General features: G+C 41.7%; 1 protein-coding gene across 1 annotated transcript in view; it reads right to left on the reverse strand.

Moving 5' to 3' along the window:
• The window catches only part of EYS (eyes shut homolog), a 958850-nt gene that overhangs the window by 824308 nt on the left and 112260 nt on the right, over positions 1–22282 (reverse strand). Inside the window, exons 7-8 of the mRNA XM_075145270.1 lie at positions 4081–4185; positions 3677–3816 (exon numbers count right to left, since the gene is read on the reverse strand). Of these exons, the coding sequence (XP_075001371.1) occupies positions 3677–3816; positions 4081–4185 (245 nt within the window). The remainder of the gene's footprint in view (positions 1–3676; positions 3817–4080; positions 4186–22282) is intronic.

The following is a 22282-nucleotide window of genomic DNA, read 5'->3' on the forward strand; positions in this document are numbered from 1 at the left end:
CATGAAAGTGGCAGCTCCTCTAAACGCTAAATATGCATTGAGCACATAGTTATTTCCATTCAGAAGGTTGGAACTGTGATGCTGACTGCAAATGTAACAGGGTAACTTGGGATCATTTGGCTCATAAAAAGAGGAAACAACTTCCAAGTAAATTATGCAAGTGGAGCTCAATAACCCAGTTGGACACAACTTTAGTACCATAAAGATGTAGATAGACACTGAGAGGAATTTTCAGAGATGGTTCAGTTCCTAACTCATATGGGAATTATTTTTAACAAACCAAGCTGATGCCTACTAAGTGTATCTGTTTACATTTTAAAACTGAAAATAGAATAAAAAAATCATTGGAAAGTACTTTTTAACTCCTGTGATTCCTTTTAAAAAACAGTACCCATTGCCTAACATCTTGAAGTTCCCATAGTTACTGCTACAATTTCAAATCTTTTCTTCGGAAATGCTAATGGAACCTATGATTTTGTAAGCTTGCTGACAGAATTTTGAAAAACTAGTGTTTTGAGGGAAGCAATAAAATGGCTCGATAGGACTTAGCCATGGCCACTAAAAATAATCACACACCTTAGGATGCCTCCATATTTGTGATTGCTTGGGTCACAGGTGTGCTTTTGAAGCGAATAATCTCTCCAGGGATGTGGTAGAGTCCCCATCACTGGAGGTTTTCTAGAAGTGATTGGACAGGGTGCTAGATAATCTCACCTAGGCTCCCTTTCCCATGAAAGGTTGGACTAGATGGTCTTTCGAGGTCCCTTCCAATCTGGGCTGTCCTGTGATTCTATGGTTCTATGATCTATCTATGTTGCACTACAGCTATTTGTTATTACCATTGTTCTTATAAATTCTCTATGAACTCCTGTTAATAAAAATAATGAGGTGTCGTGGTTTAACCTGGCAGGCAGCCAAATATCACGCAGCTGCTCGCTCACTCCCCCTGCCCGCCGCCAGTGGGACAGGGAGAGAATCGGAAGTGTAAGAGTGAGAAAAACTCATGGATTGAGATAAAGGCAGTTTAATAGAACAGAAAAGGGAAAATAATAATGATAATGATAGAATATACAAAATGAGTGATGCACAATGCAGTTGCTTACCACCTGTGCTCGATAACCAAGTAGCGATCGGTACTTTCTGGAACATGCCTACCATTCATATACTGAACATGACGTCACATGGTAGGGAACACCCCGTTGGCCAGCTGGGCCAGCTGTCCTGGCTGTGCTCCCTCCCAACGCTTGTTTTGGTTTGGTTTGGTTTGGTTTGGTTTTCCTTAAGCTGAATGTCCTTAACTAGCAGGGTACTTAACAACAACTGAAAACATCCGCGTGTTATCAACATTCTTCTCATACTAAATCCAAAACACAGCACTAGTAAGAAATTTAACTCTATCCCAGCCGAAACCGAAACCATGACATGAGGTTTGTAGCATACATCCTATATTCAAATGGGACAAGAATATTTTATTTCTTTTGATGTCTTCCTGAGTAGATGAGAGAAGAAAAGATATTATAATACGAAGTGGCTAAATTTGGTCTTGCTGGAAGTCAATATTTTAAAGATGCCAGGATTTTGATTTATTTGGAGGTCCTTCATAATTCTAGGTACAGGGCGGGCAGGCTTTATCCTCGTTACAAACTTAAGATTAGATTTTGAAATTTAAAGGAAGATATCCCCTGTTTTAATACATTCACATTTCTTTTTTATATATATTTATTTTAAAATAAATTATAATTTAAATAGTATTAAAACAACATTAATATTTTAAGTGTTGCGCTGGGAAAGAAAAAAAAAAAACCCAACACATTAGTATCATTATACATTTATATAGAGGTAAAAGAGCCCCAATGACTTAAATTTACTTTTTGTTTATTAAGAAAATAATAAAAATAATACCATTCTTTTCAGTCTATTGTGCTGAATACACAGAGGTAAAACAGTTCAGAACATATAAGGTACTATTCGAAATGGAAAAGAAATTAAAGAATGCACAAATATATACTTACTTTCCAGCCACAAAGAATAAACAAAAAATTAAATGCTGAATTATGTAATTAACTGAATAATATAATTTCAAATTATTATTTACACTACTTCACAAAGTATTCGTTTGAATAAGGCCTTTTTTTTCCCCTATAAACAAATGATGTTACTTTAATGATCTGTAGGCTAAGAAAACAAGTAAACCCCAAACATATCGCTTCTTTATTTTAGTTTCTATTCCCTTTCCCACTAGAAAATCTACTGATTATTCACATTATGCCCAAATTAAGTGTCTCATACAGTGAGTGTATATAGATACATATATATTTTATTTATTTTTTTCCCACATGACATTTATGATGGTCCATGAAATGTTTGTATGAATAAATTATACATGTCTGAGGGCTTTTAAGCAAATATTACAGTAAAATGTTTTAGTAGCTCCCATCAGCATCCTTGGCACACCATCACTTCCTATTCTATCTAGCCATAATGATTATTGCATCATTATGGTGTTATGCCATGTACAATAAATTTGCACTCAGTATGACACTTTAAATCATAAAAACGTTAAAATTTACCAGATGCTGAACAATTTAAATATAAACCTTTGAGCCAGTGAGTATTTCAGTGTTACATTTCATATTCATTGGTGAGTGTGTACCCATGGACTTCAAGGTGACATAAATGTTGATTGCTTCTTTGTAAACAGATTGCCTGCTCTGCATAATATATTTTTATGGTGAATATATTTCAATAAAAGAATTGATTAAGCCTTTGAAACACTGGTTATCATGTTTGAGCAGCTGTTTAAAAGGACTATAGTATTGTGTACATAGCTTTTAAAATAACTATAATAATAAAAAAGTGCAACAGTATTTTACTTTATCCCATATTGAAATCTCAGTAACTCAAGGACCTGGGTCTGTAGTCCACCCTGATGTGAATCAATCCTACCCAAACCAGTAATTTAATTGAAAAGGTCACTAAAGGGAAGTGAGAAGGATACAGCAAATACATTTCTTAAAGACATCTGGGTACACAACAGATGCTATTTTGGCCTAAGCATTGTCAGTATCTAACTTAAAGATTTCTAGAATACTTTGAATGTACAAAAATCAAATTCATTACTGTATTTTGTGAGCATTTAAGAGTAGCTTGCAAGGAGAATTTTGATTTTTTCTAACTGCATTTTCAGCTCTCATTGCAGTGTAGTTAGTCTTGCTTTAGTTTTTTTGTTGTTTGGTTGATTATGGTCTTTATTTTAGTTTTTAATGGAAATGAAGCTTTTGTCATTCTTTCTGTGCATTGATGTACCATCAGCCTTCTCTCTAGTAACTTTTAAACACATCAAACATTTCAAGGAAATTTCGCCTTAAGTTCCTACATGTTTCACAACATAGCAGCAGCAAGTAGGGGATAGAAGGAGAGATCAATGAGGAAACCTATAAAGATCAAGAAGGGCAGAGCTCAGACATCAGGTCAGACAATGACCAGACTAGTCACATCATGCACTTTTGTATGTGCGTGTTATACAGGAAAGAGGAAGGTTAGCATGAGAATATATGAAGAATGAGTACTATGTTGAGGAAACCCATGGGAAATGAGGCTTCATCAGCTCACTGCTCTTAGAATAACTTGTTTGATTTCCCAAAAACACTGGGGGGAATATATCACTTTATCCTACCTCTGTATTTCCAATACATGGTGATAAACACGTGTAATTAAATCCATGAGATTTATCCATACACAGTGTTCCTGGGGCACAGCTTATATTGTAGAATAGGCAAGCATCAATATCCAGTTCACATCTTTCACCTTCAAAACCTGCACCACAAAGAGAATGTTTAATCACAATTCATTCAGAATATTGACATTATGTCTCTTCAGGGTGTTAGCAGTTAACACCACTCCACTAGAGTAATTTGGCAGTTTTATTTCCTAAACAAAGTGAAAAAGTGGGATTCTTCATTAAAATGTTCATTGCATGCATTGAGATATATTGCTATTTTTATGTTGCTGTTTCTTAAATATTTGGATTACATTTTCTTTGTTCTTTTTAGAAAATACAATAAATTTCCAATGACTCACCTATAGGGCAAGTGCACTTAAAATGATCTTCATAGGCAACACATGTTCCTCCATTTTCACATGAACTGGAACCACAGTTATCAATTTGCACCTCGCAGAATTCTCCTGGGGTTGAAAAAAGAATCCTAAAAAGGTTAAGAATTAATATCATGTTCTTACAAGAACCCTGTAAACCATATTAGTAATGTTGCTTTAAATAATCTTTCTGGAATATTGATTAAAATTTAAAGACCTTGTGTAAGCTTCCAGACTCCTTTCTCTCCAGTTATATAAAAAAAATCTCAGGGTCTTAAAAAAAGGTCAAAACAAACTCTTTCAGCATTAAAAACCAATTTTAGATGGGATCCAAATGGGGAAACAGAGCCGAAGAGGGAGGATTTTCACTGGAAATAATTATCTGAAATGGAGGAAATACCTTTGCATTTTCTTCTATTTTTTTACTGTTCCATGAGTCATCTCTGATCTCTACTCAAGACTTTTGATTCTATTATGTATATATTTCATTATGTCTTTTCTGGGCTCCATTTTGGCTAGCAAAAAGCTAGTCCACATTTGCCTGAGGTAAACTTTAGTGTCATTCCACTGAACAATTACTTGCTCATTTAGCTGAAGACTTTTTTTTTTAGTTCAGCAGGAAGAAATAACTGAACTTGTAACTGGACAATTCTAAAAAAAATGTACTGAAGAGAAATATATCTCTAGCAATGTGATAAGAGTCAATAACGAAGACCGTCAGCTTTACTATTAGTCTTGGAAAACCAGTAGATTTGACAAAAAAGAAAACACATTAAGGTTTTCTCCTTATTCTTTTTGGTACTGAAAACAATATAATTAATTCTGTGTAAAGGTTCTTAAGATTTTTTTTCTTGTTATTGGTGTGGTATTGTTCCTTTTTCCCTCTTTTTTTTTTTTTTTATTTTTAGATCACTATTTTTACAGCAGGAGTTCCTTTTTTTTTTTTTTTTTTCAATTTTAGAAAAGGTAAAGAATAGAGAAATGAAAAGTGAAACAATCTTTATTGTTGAGAAAACTAGAAGAAAGTGGAGGACTTCACTCAGTGGCTTAAGCAGAAAAAATGGAAGAGCTGTACAGGAGAAAAATGTTTGGGAGAGATGTACAAGAAATTGCGATCATTTCTTTAATCAGACAATATGTTCTGTAAAATGTTGTGTCAAAAGTTGGTATTCTATTTGAAATTCTTTATATGGCAAAAAAAGAAATAATTTTACTTCAAATAATGAAATTGTTTTTAAATTTTTAATCAGCTCTCCTTTTGATCTAAAGCCAGAGACATCAGGAGAACATGAACTGATAGTATAAAATTTGGTAAGAAATGACTATGTCTCTGTTTCAACAAAGCATTTCTGCCAATTTCATTCACTTTAATCCATTCCTAATATAAAACACTTAAGCTTCAAGTAACATACACTGCATCTTTTAATATGCTGGAATGGAGTGTCAAACTAAGACTTAAAGATTGCTTTTTATGGACTTCTATAAATGTATAAAGGAATATACTTATTAATGCCTTAATGCTGTGATTTGTTGGCCAGAAATCTCTATCTTGGGCCAACAGGTGCTGAACCACATGTACAATCTCATGTATTTACAGAGAGGTTGACCAGCATGCCATACAGACTTTTAATGTTTATTTTGTCGCTTTACTCCTCAGCCAAAAATAGCCCATATATCAATTTTTCACCAGCTAAGAGTATATTATAAGTTATATTGCTTATAACAATAAGCAATTGTTATGAAGCTCACTGAGTTAGAAATATTTTTAAAGTATATTATTACTGTAAAATTTTAAAAATAAACAAAATAGGAAATTAGATACTTCTTGCTATTTTTCATTATAATATGATATGTAATATTACATGGGCAACTATGGACAACATGATCTTACATTTACAAGACTTTCATTTGCTCATTTTGTATTGACACTAATGGTAACTGTATGTATCTGTATCTCTGGGGAGATACAATCGTGATTAATACTTTTAGAAAGCCATGCTATGAGCCAGGACAAGAGTTACAAAATGTAACTTTTTATAATATTGGTTGGCAAAAAGACATGCTAAAAAATAAATAGATATTTTAATTGCAAAATCAACTGAATGTATTGAGGAAGTTGCTATCTCCTAGGAAATGTGGGTTTTTTTTCATTTTTTTCTTAATGAGGTCTGGAAGACAAAATTGGGAAAAAAAAAAAAGCTGGCAATAAACTTAACTGAATATGTATTTTGGATTCATTTTTTCATATTTATTCATAAAGGTGGAATTGTCTTGTCCAGGAAACCCTTATGAATAAATATTAGTACAATCAAACTGGCTTAAAGAATTATTTTGCTATAAATCTGAAATCCTTATAACAGCTGTATCCTTTAAGTGAGCTTTACAACTTTTCCCTGCCACAATGAGGTCAAGAAAACCTAGTAACTCCAAACTGTTATAAAATTTATTAGAATCTGAATACTGCTGAGAAATGCATAATTTATGGTATTAAGATCTGATTAAGTGTTAAATGGATGTCAGGAGAGATCTCCACAGTAATCCACTTAGCTTTTAATGCCTAATTATCACTTCATAGTGAGTGAGGGCTGAATAATTGAGAAATGCAATACTTAGAGAACTCAAACAAGATTTTTGTGTGAAATTAAGCATGTTATTTTTCTATCAGGAATACGTTCAGCAGGTACAAGGAACAAGGAAAAAATGAAGAAATTATACAACATAAGAGAGAGGGAAAAAATTTGATTAAAGAGTTTACTGTTGTACTGTTTATTTTTTAAAATGACCTTAACACATTTTTTACCTAAGCATGTGTTCTTACAAGTTAAATTGTTTAATTACAAATTCTATGCCCAAGATATCAGTGAAATGAAGTGCGACCACAAAAGGGCACAAACTGAGGTTACACATCAATATCAGGAAACATTTTTTTATTGCAAGGGTGACCAAGCACTGGAACAGGTTGCCCAGAGAGGTGGTGGAGTCTCCATTCTTGGAGATATTCAAAAAACATCTGGACATGGTCTTGGGCAACCTGTTCTACGTGACCATGCTTGAGCAAGGGAGTTAGAATCATAGAATCATTAAGGTTGGAAAAGACCTCTAAGATCATCAAGTCCAACCATCAACTCAACACCACCACGCCCATGACCTCCAGAGGTCCCTTTCCAACCTCAACCATTCTGTGACTCTGTGATTCATAGAATCATAGAAAATCTCAAGTTGAAAGGGACCCATAAGGATCATCAAGTCCAACTCCCTACTCCTCGCAGGACTACCTAAAACTAAACCATATGACTAAGAGCATCATCCAGATGCTCCTTGAACTCCGACATGCTTGGTGCTGTGACCACTTCTCTGGGGACCCTGTTCCAGTGACCAACCACCTTCTCAGTGAAGAACCTTTTCCTAATGTCCAATCTGAATTTCCCCTGATACAGCTTCATTTCATTTCTTTATGTCATAGAATCATAGAATCATAGAACCATTTAGGTTGGAAAAGACCTTTAAGATCATCAAGTTCAACCGTTAACCTAATGCTGCCAAGTCCACCACTAAACCAAGTGTCTAAGCACTACATCTACATGTCTTTGAAATATCCCACTTCTCTGGGCAGTCTGTTCCAATACTTGACAACCCTTTCGGTGAAGAAATTTTTCCTAATATCCAATCAAAACCTCCCCTTGTGTAAATTGAGGCCATTTCCTCTCGTCCTATCGCTTGTTACTTGGGAGAAGAGACCAACACCCACCTCGCTACAGCCTCCTTTCAGGTAGTTGTAGGGAGCGATAAGGTCTCCCCTCAGCCTCCTCTTCTCCAGACTAAACAGTCCCTGTTCCCCTCAGCCACTCCTCATAAGACTTGTGCTCTAGACCCTTCACCAGCTTTGTTGCCCTTCTCTGGACACGCTCCAGCACCTCAATGTCTTTCTTGTAGTGAGGGGCCCAAAACTGAACACAGTATTCGAGATGCGGCCTCACCAGTGCTGAGTACAGGGGGACAATCACTTCCCTACTCCTGCTGGCCACGCTATTTCTGATACAGGCCAGGATGCCATTGGCCTTCTTGGCCACCTGGGCACACTGCCGGCTCATGTTCAGCCGGCTGTCAACCAGCACTCCCAGGTCCTTTTCCTCTGGGCAGCTTTCCAGCCACTCCCCAAGCCTGTAGCGTTGCATGGGGTTGTTGTGGCCCAAGTGCAGGACCCAGCACTTGGCCTTGTCGAACCTCACGCAGCTGGCCTCAGCCCATCGATCCAGCCTGTCCAGATCTCTCTGTGGAGCTTTCCTACCCTTGAGCAGCTCAACACTCTCACCGAACTAGGTGTCATCTGCAAACTTATCGATCCCCTCATCCAGATTGTTGATAAAGATATTGAACAGAACTGACCCCAATACTGAGCCCTGGGGAACACTGCTTGTGACTGTCTGCCAACTGGATTTAACTCACTTCACCACAACTCTTTGGGCAGGCCATCCAGCCAGTTTTTTACCCAGCAGAGAGTACACCCATCCAAGCCATGAGCAGCCAGTTTCTCCAGGAAAATTCTGTGCGAAATGGTGTCAAAGGCTTTACTGAAGTCCAGGTAGACAACATGTACAGCCTTTCCGTCATCCACTAGGTAGGCCACCTTGTCATAGAAGGAGATCAGGTTAGTTAAGCAGGACCTGCCTTTCATAAACCCATGCTGACTGGGCCTGAACACCTGGTTGTCCTGTACGTGCCATGTGATATCACCAAGGTCAGACTGACAGGCCTGTAGTTCCCTGGATTCTCCTTCTGGCCCTTCTTGTAGATGGGCATCACATTTGCTAACTTCCAGTCAACTGGGACCTCCCTGATTAGTCAGGACTGCTGATAAAGGATGGAAAGTAGCTTGGTGAGCACTTCAGAGCACTGAGCTTCCTCAGTACTCTTGGGTGGATCCCATCTGGCCTCACAGACTTGCGTGTGTCTAAGTGGTGTAGCAGGTCACTAACCATTTCCCCTTGGATTAAGGGGGCTTCATTCTGCTCCCCCTCCCTGTCTTCGAGCTCAGGGGGCTGGGTACCCGGAGAACAACTGTCCTATCACTGGTCACCAGAGAGAGGAGATCAGCACCTGCCTCTCCACTGCCCCTACTGAGGAAGTTTTAGACTGCAAAGATGTCACCCCTCAGCCTTCTCCAAACTGAACAAACCAAGTGACCTCAGCCGCTCCTCATAAGTCTTGCCCTGGAGACCTTTCACCATCTTGGTTGCCCTCCTCTGGATATACTCTAATAGTTTGATGCCCTTCTTACATTGAGGTGCCCCAAACTCCACACAGTACTCGAGGTGGAGCCACACCAGTGCAGTGTAGAGTGGGACAATCACCTCCCTGAACCAGCTAGCTATGCTGTGCTTGATGCACTCCAGGACACGGATGGCCCTTCTGGCTGCCAGGGCACACTGTTGACTCATATTCAACTTGCCATCAACCCAAACCCCCAGATCTCTTTCCGTGGGGCTGCTCTCCAGCCTCTCGTCCCCTAATTTGTACCTATAACCAGGATTGCCCCATCCCAAGTGGAGAATCTGGCAATTCAATACACTTCATTTCTTGAAGATGGGGTTGGCATTTAAGTTTTTCCAGACAAGGACCTCACCAGCTTATCATGACTTTTCAAAGATGATAGTGACTTCACAATGGCATTGGCCAGGTTCCTCAGCACACTTTGGTATGTCTCTTCTGGTCCCATGGACCTGTACATGTTCAACATACTTATGTGCTCCTAACAGTATCTTCCTCTACTGTGGGTAATGCTACATTCCCAGACTTTGTCTGCTACTAGGCTTAAGGAACTGGAAGGCACCTGAGCACACACCTGTGAAAACAGGCATAAAAAGCAATTTACTTTGCATCATACCCACTGCCACATTGAGCAAAGAATCCTTATTTTCCTCGTCTTTTCTTTTGCTACCAATATACTTACAGAAATCTTCCTTGTATTCCCTGATTCTTGCTAGTTTCATCTCCAGCTGAGCTTTAGTTTTTCTAACTCCATCCATGCACACTCAGATAATGTCTCTATAGTCCTCTCAAGCAGCTCATCCCCACTTCCACTTTCTGTGTGCTATGAGATCATAGAATCATAGAATCATAGAATAGTTTGGATTGGAAGGGACCTTTAAGGTCACCTAGTCCAATCCCACTGCCATACGCAGGGACATCTTCAACTAGATCAGGTTGCTTAGAGCCCAGTCCAACCTGACCCTGAATGTTTCCAGGAATGGGGCACCTACCACCTCTCTGGGCAACCTGTTTCAGTGTTTCACCACCCTCATTGTAAAAAATTTCTTCCTTATATCTAATCTAAATCCACCCTCTTTTAATTTAAAACCATTCCACCTTGTTCTGTTGCAACAGGCCCTACTAAAAAGTTTGCCGCCATCTTTCTAATAAGCCCCCTTTAAGTACTGATAGGACACAACAAGGTATCCCTGGAGCCTTCTCTTATTCAGGCTGAACAACCCCAACCCTCCCAGCCTTTCTTCATAGGAGAGGGGTTCCATCCCCCTGATCGTTTTTGTGGCCCTCCTCTGGATCTGCTCCAACAGGTCCATGTCTTTCTTGTGCTGAGAGCTCCAGAGCTAGACGCAGCACTCCAGGTGGGGTCTCACCAGAGCAGAGTAGAGGGGCAGAATCACTTCCCTCGACCTGCTGGCCACACTTCTTTTGATGCAACCCAGGATACGGTTGGCCTTCTGGGCTGCGAGCGCACATTGCCAGCTCATGTCCAGCTTTTCATCCATCAGTGCCCTCAAGTTCTTCTCGGCAGGGCTGCTCTCAATCCCTTCATCCCCCAGCCTGTATTGATACCAGGAGTTGCCCTGACCCAGGTGGAGGACCTTGCACTTGGCCTTGTTGAACCTCATGAGGTTCACACAGGCCCACTTCTCAAGCTTGTCCAGGTCCCTCTGGATGGCATCCCGTCGATCAGGTGTGTTGACCACACCACTCAGGTTGGCGTCATCTGCAACCTTGCTGACGGTGCAGTCGATCCCACTATCTATGTCATTGATGAAGATATTAAACAGTACTGGTCCCAGTACGGACCCGTGAGGGACACCATTTGTTACTGAGCTACATCTGGACATAGAGCCGCTGACCACTGCCCTCTGGATGCATCCATCCAACCAATTCCTCACCCACCAGACAATCCACCCATCAAATCCATACCTCTCCAATTTAGAGAGAAGGAGGTTGTGGGAGACCGTGTCAAAGGCCTTACAGAGGCCTACATTAGCATACTAACCATGAAAGAATCATAGAATCATAGAATCATTAAGGTTGGAAAAGACCTCTAAGATCATCGAGTCCAACCGTCAACCCAACACCACCATGCCCACTACACCATGTCCCTAAGCACCTCATCTACATGTCTTTTAAATACTTCCAGGAATGGTGACTCAACCACTTCCCTGGGCAGCCTGTTCCAAGGCCTGACTACTCTTTCAGTAAAGAAATTTCTCCTAATGTCCAATCTAAACCTCCCTTGGCGCAACTTGAGGCCATTTCCTCTCATCCTATTGCTAGTTACTTGGGAGAAGAGACCAACACCTACCTCGCTACAACCTCTACAACCTCCTTTCAGGTAGTTGTAGAGCACCATGAGGTCTCCCCTCAGCCTCCTCTTCTCCAGACTAAACAGTCCCTGTTCCCTCAGCCGCTCCTCAGAAGACTTGTGCTCCAGGCCCTTCACCAGCTTCGTTGCCCTCCTCTGGACACGCTCCAGCATCTCCATGTCCTTCTTGTAGTGAAGGGCCCAAAACTGAACACAGGATTCGAGGTGCGGCCTCACCAGTGCCGAGTACAGGGGCACGATCGCCTCCCTGCTCCTGCTGGCCACACTATTTCTGATACAGGCCAGGATGCCATTGGCCTTCTTGGCCACCTGAGCACACTGCTGACTCATGTTCAGCTCGCTGTCAACCAGTACCCCCAGGTCCTTTTCCTCTGGGCAGATTTCCAGCCACTCTTCCCCAAGGCTGTAGCGTTGCATGGGGTTGTTGTGGGCGAAGTGCAGGACCCGGCACTTAGCCTTCTTAAACCTCACACAATTGGCCTCGGCCCATCGATCCAGCCTGTCCAGGTCCCTCTGCAGAGCCTTCCTACCCTTGAGCAGATCAACTCCCGCCCAGCTTGGTGTCATCTGCAAACTTACTGAGGGAGCACTCGATCCCCTCGTCCAGATCATTGATAAAGATATTGAACAGGACTGGCCCCAATACTGAGCCTTGGGGAACACCGCTCGTGACCGGCCACCAACTGGATTTAACTCCGTTCACCACAACTCTCTGGGCTCGGCCGTCCAGCCAGCTTTTTACCCAGCGAAGAGTGTACCTGTCTAAGCCGTGAGCCGCCAGTTTCTCTAGGAGAATGCCATGGGAGACAGCGTGAAAGGCTTTACTGAAGTCCAGGTAGACCACATCCACAGCCTTTCGCTCATCCACTAGGCGGGTCACCTGCTCATAGAAGGAGATCAGGTTGGTCAAGCAGGACCTGCCTTCCATGAACCCGTGCTGGCTGGGCCTGATCCCCTGGTTGTCCCGGACATGGCTCGTGAGCACCCTCAAAATGAACTGCTCCATAATCTTCCCCAGCACCGAGGTCAGGCTGACCGGCCTGTAGTTCCCCGGATCCTCCTTCCGGCCCTTCTTGTAGATCGGCGTCACATTGGCAAGCCTCCAGTCGTCCGGGACCTCCCCAGTTAACCAGGACTGCTGATAAATGATGGAGAGCGGCTCGGCAAGCTCCTCCGCCAGCTCCCTCAGTACCCTCGGGTGGATCCCATCTGGCCCCGTAGACTTGTGAACATCCAGGTGGCATAGCAGGTTGTTAACTTCTTCCTCTTGGATTATGGGGATTTATCCTGCTCGCCGTCCTTGTCTTCCAGCTCAGGGGGCTGAGTACCCTCAGGATAACTGCTCTGACTATTAAAGACTGAGGCAAAGAAGGCGTTAAGTACCTCAGCCTTATCCTCGACCTTGGTGGCAATGTTCCCCCCCACATCCAATAAAGGATGGAGATTTTCCTTGGCTCTCCTTTTGTCATTAATATACTTGTAAAAGCATTTTTTGTTGTCTCTCATGACAGTGACCAGGTTGACTTCTAGCTGGGCTTTTGCCTTTCTAATTTCCTCTCTGCACGACCTAACAAGATCCCTGCACTCTTCTTGAGTTGCCTGCCCCTTCTTCCAAAGGTGATAAACTCTCCTTTTTTTCCTGAGTCCCAGGGAGAGCTCCCCGTTCAGCCAGGCCGGTCGTCTTCCCCGCCCGTTCTTCTTACGGCACATGGGGACAGCCCGCTCCTGAGCCTTTAAGACTTCCTTCTTGAAGAACATCCAGCCTTCCTGGACCCCTTTGCCCTTCAGGACTGTCTCCCAAGGGACCCTCTCGACCAGTGTCCTGAGCAAGCCAAAGTCCGCCCTCCGGAAGTCCATGGTAGCGGTTTTGCTGGCCCCCCTCCTTACTTCACCAAGTATTGAGAATTCCATCATTTCATAGTCGCTAAGCCCAAGCTGGCCTCCAACCACCACATCTCCCACCAGTCCTTCTCTGTTTGTGAACAGCAGGTCGAGCGAGGCACCTGCCCTGGTAGGCTCGTTTACCAGCTGCGTCAGGAAGTTATCTTCCCCACACTCCAGGAATCTCCTCGACTGTTTCCTCTCTGCCGTGTTGTATTTCCAGCAGACGTCCGGAAAGTTGAAGTCCCCCACGAGAACAAGGGCTAGCAACTGTGAGACTTCTGCCAGCCTCTGGTAGAATATTTCATCTGCCTCCTCGTCCTGGCTAGGTGGTCTATAACAGACTCCCAGCAGGAAGGCCTTGTTGGCCTTCCCCCTCATCCTTACCCACAAGCACTCGACCTCATCATCACTATCGTTGAGCTCTAGACAGTCAAAGTACTCCCTAACATACAGGGCTACCCCACCGCCTCTCCTTCCTCGCCTGTCCCTTCTGAAGAGCTTATAGCCATCCATTGCAGCACTCCAATCATGAGACTCATCCCACCATGTTTCCGTGATGGCGACTAAGTCATAGCTACCCCGCTGCACAATGGCTTCCAGCTCCTCCTGTTTGCCGCCCATGCTGCGTGCATTGGTGTAGATGCACTTGAGCTGGGCTGCCGATTTCTCCCCCGACATTGGCGTGCCGCCCCTAGGCTCTTCTCTAGTGAGCCTGGTTTTATCCCCTTCCCCCTTCAACCCTAGTTTAAAGCCCTCTCGATGAGCCCCGCCAACTCATACGCGAGAATCCTTTTCCCCCTGTGAGACAGCTGAACTCTGTCCGTCGCCAGCAGACCCAGTGCCGTGTAAACCTCCCCGTGGTCAAAGAAGCCAAAATTCTGCCAATGGCACCATCCCATAAGCCACATGTTGATCCGATGAGTTTTCCTGTTCCTTTCAGTATTCCTCCCTGCTACTGAAGGGATCGAGGAAAACATTACCTGTGCTCCCGATCCTTCCACCAGTCACCCCAGTGCCCTGAAGTCCCTTTTGATCCCTTCGGGACTTCTCTCTGCAACCTCCTCACTGCCAGCCTGTATAACCAATAGCGGGTAGTAATCGGAGGCCTGTACCAGACTAGGGAGCTTCCTTGTAATGTCCTTAACCCGGGCCCCAGGGAGGCAGCAGACTTCCCTGTGGGATGGGTCTGGCCGGCATATTGGGCCCTCCATCCCCCTCAGAAGGGAATCACCTACAACAATTACCCTCCTTTTTTTCTTAGCAGAGGCAGTCGTAATGCGTGGGGCTGACTGCCTCGCCTCGGGCAACCCCCTGGATAGGCCTTCATCTGCATCCTCGTTTGTCTGGCCCTCAAGATCTAGAGCCCCGTATCTGTTGTGTAGGGGCAACTGGGAAGGTTGGGGTGAGGGAGGCCGGGCGGGGATTCGCCTGGCGCCCCGAGCAGGGACCTGTGTCCTTTCCCCCCCGTCGCCTGGGTCCCCTCCTTCTGCCTGGTGGCAAGAGGGCAGGGGATCCTCCGCTTCTTGTGGAGCCTCCATGTGCTGCCCTTGCCTCAGGGATGGTAGGGTGCAGCTCCACCAATCTATCTCCCTCTCACACTCCCTGACACTCCTTAACCTCTCTGCTTCCTCCTTCAGCTCTGCCACCAGGCTGAGCAGATCATCCACCTGGTCACAGCGCACACAGGCCTTGTCCCTGCTGCCCTCCTGTCCAAGGGACAGGCTCAGGCACTCCCTGCAGCCGGAGACCTGGTGTCGTGGTTTAACCTGGCAGCAGCCAAATACCACGCAGCCGCTCGCTCACCCCCCTGCCGGGTGGGATGGGGGAGAGAATCAGAAGGGTAAAAGTGAGAAAAACTCGTGGGTTGAGATAAAGACAGTTTAATAGGGAAAGCAAAAGCCGTGCACGCAAGCAAAGCAAAACAAGGAATTCATTCACCACTTCCCATCGGCAGGCAGGTGTTCAGCCATCGCCAGGAAAGCAGGGCTCCATCACGCGTAACGGTTACTTGGGAAGACACACGCCATCACTCCGAACGCCCCCCCTCCTTCTTCTTCACCCAGCCTTATATGCTGAGCATGACGTCATATGGTATGGAATAGCCTATTGGCCAGCTGGGCCAGCCGCCCTGGCCACACTCCCTCCCAGCCCCCTGCACATCTGGCAGGGCATGGGAAGATGAAAAGTCCTTGACTAGCGTAAACAATACCTAGCAACAACCAAAACATCAGCGTGTCATCAACATTATTCTCACACTACATCCAAAACACAGCACTATACCAGTTAATAGGAAGAAAATCAACTCCATCCCAGCCAAAACCAGGGCACCTGGACAGATGTATGTTTGCGTGGGGGCTCCGTCTGGGTCACCACATTTCTTCTGGCGATGGCTTTCGGCCGAGTGGAAACCATGGCCAGGTCCTCTTCTGGGAGGGCGATGACCACGAGTTGAGCTAGCCTCTGGAGCCTGGGGGGGGCTGCTGCCTGCCCGCTCGCCTTCCCCGCATGCCCTGCTGGCGCGAACTGCTGCGCCACGCCCTGTTTGCCCGCCCTGGTCGCCGCTCTCCGGGTCGCTCGCGCTCCCCGGGGGCTGCTCTGTATCTGAGGGGGTTTGGCCGCCGTCCCTCCTGTCCCCGCCCAACGCTGAGTCAGAGCTGCCACTCGTCAGGAGCTCGCTCCTCCGGCTCGGGGGAGGGGGGCCTGGGGCACCCTCTCGGTCCCTGCGCTTTTGCTTTCGCGGTTTTTGCCTTCGCGGTTTTGCCGCTTTAGGAAGGGTCCCCCGGCGCGATCCTCCGCTCCGGAGCCCTTCGCTTCAGTGGCTTCGAAAGAATATACCTTGCATCTTATTTGTGTTTGTTAGCTTGGAATCCAGTATGCACTAAAGCAGCTACATAGCTCTGGGATTGATACCAGCCAGATAAGAAAGAGATAAACTAGCATACTTGTGTCTGTACCTGATTATAAACTTACCAGTGCATTTAAATAAACAATAACAAATAACCAAATTCAGGTGATATTCACCTAAGAATTTTAAAGGGGCTAAAATATGACATTGCTGAAGTACTGTCAGTGGCATGTGAGCAATCATTTAAATTTACTTTGGGACCAGAAGAAGGAAAGGTGGCAAATGCAATACAAATTCTGAAAGGAAACATGAGGGGTTTTATCGTGTAGCCTTGCAATACAATACTGCCACTGCTAGCAATAGGCCATAAGCTTTGCATTGAATTTGCAAGGCCTCAGGACCGAGGCTCATCAGGCTTGACCTGTCTTTCCTGCAGTGATGTTTTACTTGGCTTAACTGTGACAGCAGTTTTTTCTTCTAACTTGCTTTACTTTTGTTTATCTTTGTATGGTACAACCATAGTTTTATATAGATAGTAGCAACAAGTAGTTATTCTATGTAGAATGAGATTTACAACTCTACTGCAATGCTGTAAAGAAATGCAGGGCTGATACAATAACAGAGGCCTTGAGAAGTGGAGACACAGGATGCGATGTGAGGAACACAGGCAAGGGATGATAAGAGATGGGGCACAGGTTTGGTATTGGAGACCCCCTGGCTATAAACAACCACCAGTGGTCAGTTAATGAATGCAGACCTGGAGCTGCACAAAACTGATCTTAAGGGTAACAAAAAGAACAAAGAAATAGTATATAATATACATTAGAGCCACCATAAAAAGTAAATTCAGATACAAAATAGAACTGCAGCCCAATGAAGAAAGTGTAAAAGCATTTTAGGAGACATATAGAAATGACCCCAAGTGGATCCTAGAGAGATGAAGAAGAAACTACCAGTATGAACATCATATTCCTCCCAGTGAAGTACCATAGATTCTGTAACACTTCCCCCAACACTACCACTATGAAACCACTGACCTTAAGACCTGGAAGAGGAGGTATCATGTCACCTGGAGGGTATAATGTCATGAAAAGGGAAAGAAACTAGAATCGTCTAAGTCCCAATATAAACTGCATTTTTATTCATTTCCTGTAGCAATTAGATCTGGCCCAATAATGATTATATTTTTAACATTTCAGTTACATTATCAATAAATTCTTGACTTTACGTGTATATAAGGTGTGCTTCTCTCTTGCTCGTAACCAACATTTTGAGCATAACTGAATCAGCTAGAGATGTATGTACTAGTAAGTCTGATTTTACCAAATAACTTCCTGAAGGTCCTTATAAAGAATATAACACTCAGTTGCCTTCCATATTGCAGAATGTAGAAAAGTAAGTACTTCTAATGAGTATTTCATTTTTAACTTACCCGAATACTTTAAGCTCTAAAATCAGAATTTGCATTCCTTAGGACTTTAGCTGAACTTGTAGTTGCTAGAGATATTTTTAGTTTTATGTGATCTGCTTTGGTCTATTTTTGCACTTCTCCTCTTAATTTAATATTATCACTTTTTTTGCAGAAACTATGTAACAACTAATATGCTAATAAAGTGTACATAAAGATAATCTACAGTAAGCATATCCCATTCCCTATTTTAGATGGCAACAAGCTTATCAAACAAAGTATATTACATGACCTAACACTTTTTTCAGTGCACAAGTACTGGGACTGCATGATAATATTTTTTTTTTTTTTTAATCTAAAATGAAAGTAATTTTAATAAGCTACAACTTAAGAGTATTTTTTTCTTTTTCTGTTTTTGAATGTAGTTATGTTATAACAGCCAATTAGATTTAGTGCATATGTGCACATGTGTGCACATGCAGACATACACATTAGTTTTTGATCATTTTAATGAAGAAACTAGTAGGAACATTAAAAAATATGTTATTTGGCAGAGCATGGGCAGTTAAGATTCACCTTTTGAAATGTGGGCCTTTACCTTCATGCTATTGGATTTACAGGCCATGAAAAACTCTTAACTAACAAACCAAGCATGATTTGTCTCATCCTGAACTTTATGTCCAAAATGGGTTGGATGATTGGAGTCTTTAAAATTCTCATTTCTTTCCACAGAACCTGCAGAAAGCACAGAGTCACAAGCCTGGTACAGACATTTACATTGTAGGCACTTAAAAATTCACCATGATTTATTCCACTCCCAGGAACCTTACATTTAATTATTTTGAAAGACAGTAAATGTACTTACAGTAATCTTTACTGGACCCACTATATGTTAGAAAAGAGTTTTTCATGGATTTCATAAATATTTCCTCATTTCTATTTGGAGTTGTGTAGAACTGTGCAGTAAATGTATTCTTAGAGAAGTCTACGTATAGTAATTAATCTTAGTGCTTTTCAAAGTAAAGTAGTTTCAGTGAATGAGAAAAGAATAAAAAAAAAGCAGAAGTAAAGAACTGATCTGACAATTCACACATGTAGATGTTAAAAATGTCTGCTTGACTGTAACTCAGGCAATTGAACAATCATCAAGTTTAAATGACTTGGGTTTTACATTAGAATTTTAAGATTCTATTATAGGCTATATGAAAAATCTGTCTTTAATAAATTAGTTATCATAAATATTAAAATGAAGATTTATTTATGATGAATATAGGTAGGTTTTCAGTCCTCTGAGAATAAAATATAATTGTATACTAATAAAAAAATGTTATCTTGACTTTCTCTACAGCTAAACTTGAGAAACAGGAACATATAATTCATCCCACTGGTGAAGAGATTTCTGCTATAGGTGGGTTGAGGATGCTTACGACTGGATAATCTCCACTGACTGTAGATGGAATCTAGACAGCCCGTTTAGACAAAATTATTAACTTTTGGATTGCTAAAGATACATCACACAGAATTAGTTCATTGACTATCACTACCTCTATCCCAATATTTAATAAAAAAGAAAAAAAAAAAAAGAATGATACAGCCATGTGAAACAGCAGTTGGCTTCAGAATGTACATATTTATCTACAGTTGTGTTTGGAAAATAATCTACAAATATTATTTTTGTCAAAATTTGCAGTTTTAATGATAATTTCTCACTTACTTTACTTCCAAAATTCCTTTTATCTCCATTTTAGGATGGTGTTTCACAAATCCCTGCGAAGGGCAGTTATTCTTCTGAGAGGAAGGGATTATAGAAGGTAAACTCAAGAAAAATGTGATATTAATAATTTTCTGATGACACAGTTTTTCTAATTAACGTCTAAAGGGAATAGTTTCCATTAGCTCCTGAAAAGCAAGAATTTGCTGGGGTTGGAGATAACAGTTCTGAGATTGGAACTCATCATTTACTAAATCTGATTAAGTGACAGATATTAGGCACATTTACACAATGCAGTGGACCAGTGTTCTAGAAAGCTATTTCTCCTCTTATGAAAGCAACATAAGCTTTTTAACATAAAGACACACATGTCCCAATAAGTGAGAGTAGCCAAAGTGAAACACGTATGTTCACTAAATACTGTTCCAACTTCATAGACTAAGGGGATCCAAACTTTAATACAAACATTTTCCAGTTCAACTGAACATTAGAATGCTTATTCTCAAATTTTACCAGCTAGCATCTTTTTATTTACATGGAGCTGCATGTAAAGCCTTTTGAAAAGATCAAAAAGACTTCCACTAGCCACAGTCAGTTTATGACTTAGCCCCGTTGTCTCCTGCTCCGTGAATTATAAATATGGGCACGTATTCTCAAATGTTAAATATGCAGTTAAAATTTCACTTTCTCCTGGTTTAGAATGAAATGAATCATTCAAGGACTTTGAGGAACAGTCCTTCTTCAAAGTTCCTCTATAACTGTTGTTTTAGCAGTCTTTTAGCTGTGCTACTTTTTACAGAATGTCTTTAAATTTGTTTGAGATTTATTTTATTAACCTTGGCTCTTAAATGAACTCATTATTCTGGAACATACCATTTGACTTTTGACCATCTAATAGATTATCTGTCCTTTCCCTTAGCTGCCTCCAGGATTTAGCTGGAAATCTGGCCTTAAAGATTCAGCCCTTGGCAAAGTGTTTTGTAGACCTCTCTTTCAAATAGTCTCTTATTCTCTTGTGGGGGGGGTCATTTGTTTGTTTGTTTTGTTGCCAAAGTGCCGTTCAGATGTCTCACTAAAAAATCTTGTTCATAACAAAAAAAGCCCAAGATACTATAAGAATATGCAAAACATTTTTCATGCCCGGAACAGAGAAATTTTCCTCTAGTTTTTCCTCCCCTTTCACTCTCTTTTAAACTCTTCCTTGTCTGAAGGGAATCAGTCAATCATCGTATGTGAAATAAGAAGAAATCCAGAACAACCATTCACAGAGCCACTTACAGAGAGAGCAAACCTTCCAGAATGAGCATCCTACCCAGCCTGGGTAAACAACATCATCCTTGCAGGTTCCTCTACCCTCTGGATCCCACGGATCCCCTAACCATCCCACAGAAACTCTCCAAGGGACATGAAGGTGCTCTACCTACCTGAGCCAGATGGCAAGGATGCAACTAGTAAAGCACTGATATTTCTGTATGGTTGCTTATTGGATTAATTTCAGTGTTGACAAGAGGAGCAAGGGATTGGGTATTGCAGGAAGGCAGTGTGCTCACAGCTGTACCAACAGCTATCTCAAACCTGTAACTCTTCTAGCTGAGTCTCTTCTTCAGCCAGATACCTCCCGTGGATGCCATCATTCTTCCTCTACCCTTGCTATAAGCCCAGATAGCATTGTTGGGTACTTCATCAAAACTTCAGATTTTTCAAATAATGAGTGGTTTGTATGAGCCCTCCTATGAGCCCAAGAAAAACTGTCACAGGTGATGGAAAATTATACATATTTCCAATTAAAAAAAAAAAATTAGTTTTGCAGTTTTTCACATTTTCCCATATGCCAAAATTATCTCTGCTTTATAATTTTTTTGTCTAACCATAAAAATCTTAAAAGAATATTTTTTCACTTACATTTAAGTTTTCATAAGAAATTCAGCAGAATGTATTCAGCTACCTCAAATCACCTATAGAGTACATCTATTTAAGAAGGCACACTGCCCAACTTACTTTTACATTGTTGAAATTAGGACTTCTCAATGGTATTCATAAAAATTAAGTTAATGTTTAAAAAAAAAGCATAAATAACTGCGCATTTGCAGAGGTAGATATAATGCTATGAGACATTACTGTTCTCTCAAATTTGAGTGATCCTACTTTGCTAAGCTTGGAAATAGAAAGAAAGTTCTCATATGGTTGTCTGGCTAGTAGCCTCTATATGAAGGTCATTAGCAAAGAAACAATTCAACTAAGATCAACAAGAAAACATTTACCTTGGCTCTTATTTTTGTTTACCTTAAAAACGCAGATGATTGCATTATCAATGCAAACATTTAATATTTTTCTCTCTCTCTCTTTTTAAATTTTTCCTTGAATAACTTCAAACATGCTTGAGAGACTAAGTAATATTCAGTTCCAGCACAGGTCAGGTGAAATGTTAAAAGGGAAAAGAGCTTTTAACAAGATGAATGTCAAACATCCAAACTTTCACTTTCATTCCTAGAACAAAAGTAAAATTTTGTACGCCTCATTGAATACATCCCCTCCGATCACATATGCAGTCATCCCACATAAGTTCATTATATAAACTGATTAACTTCCATCTTAGTTAAGATTTTTTCCTGTCATTTGGGAATCTGAAAGACTAATACCTCTAAAAGTTAGAAAGGGTTTTTTTGTTCGTTTGTTTGTTTCATTCCTAGTATAAATATATTGATAGATAATTTACATTCATATATACACATTTCA

The sequence above is a fragment of the Calonectris borealis genome, chromosome 3, assembly GCF_964195595.1.
Source record: "Calonectris borealis chromosome 3, bCalBor7.hap1.2, whole genome shotgun sequence".
NCBI classification, from domain to species: Eukaryota; Metazoa; Chordata; class Aves; order Procellariiformes; family Procellariidae; genus Calonectris; species Calonectris borealis.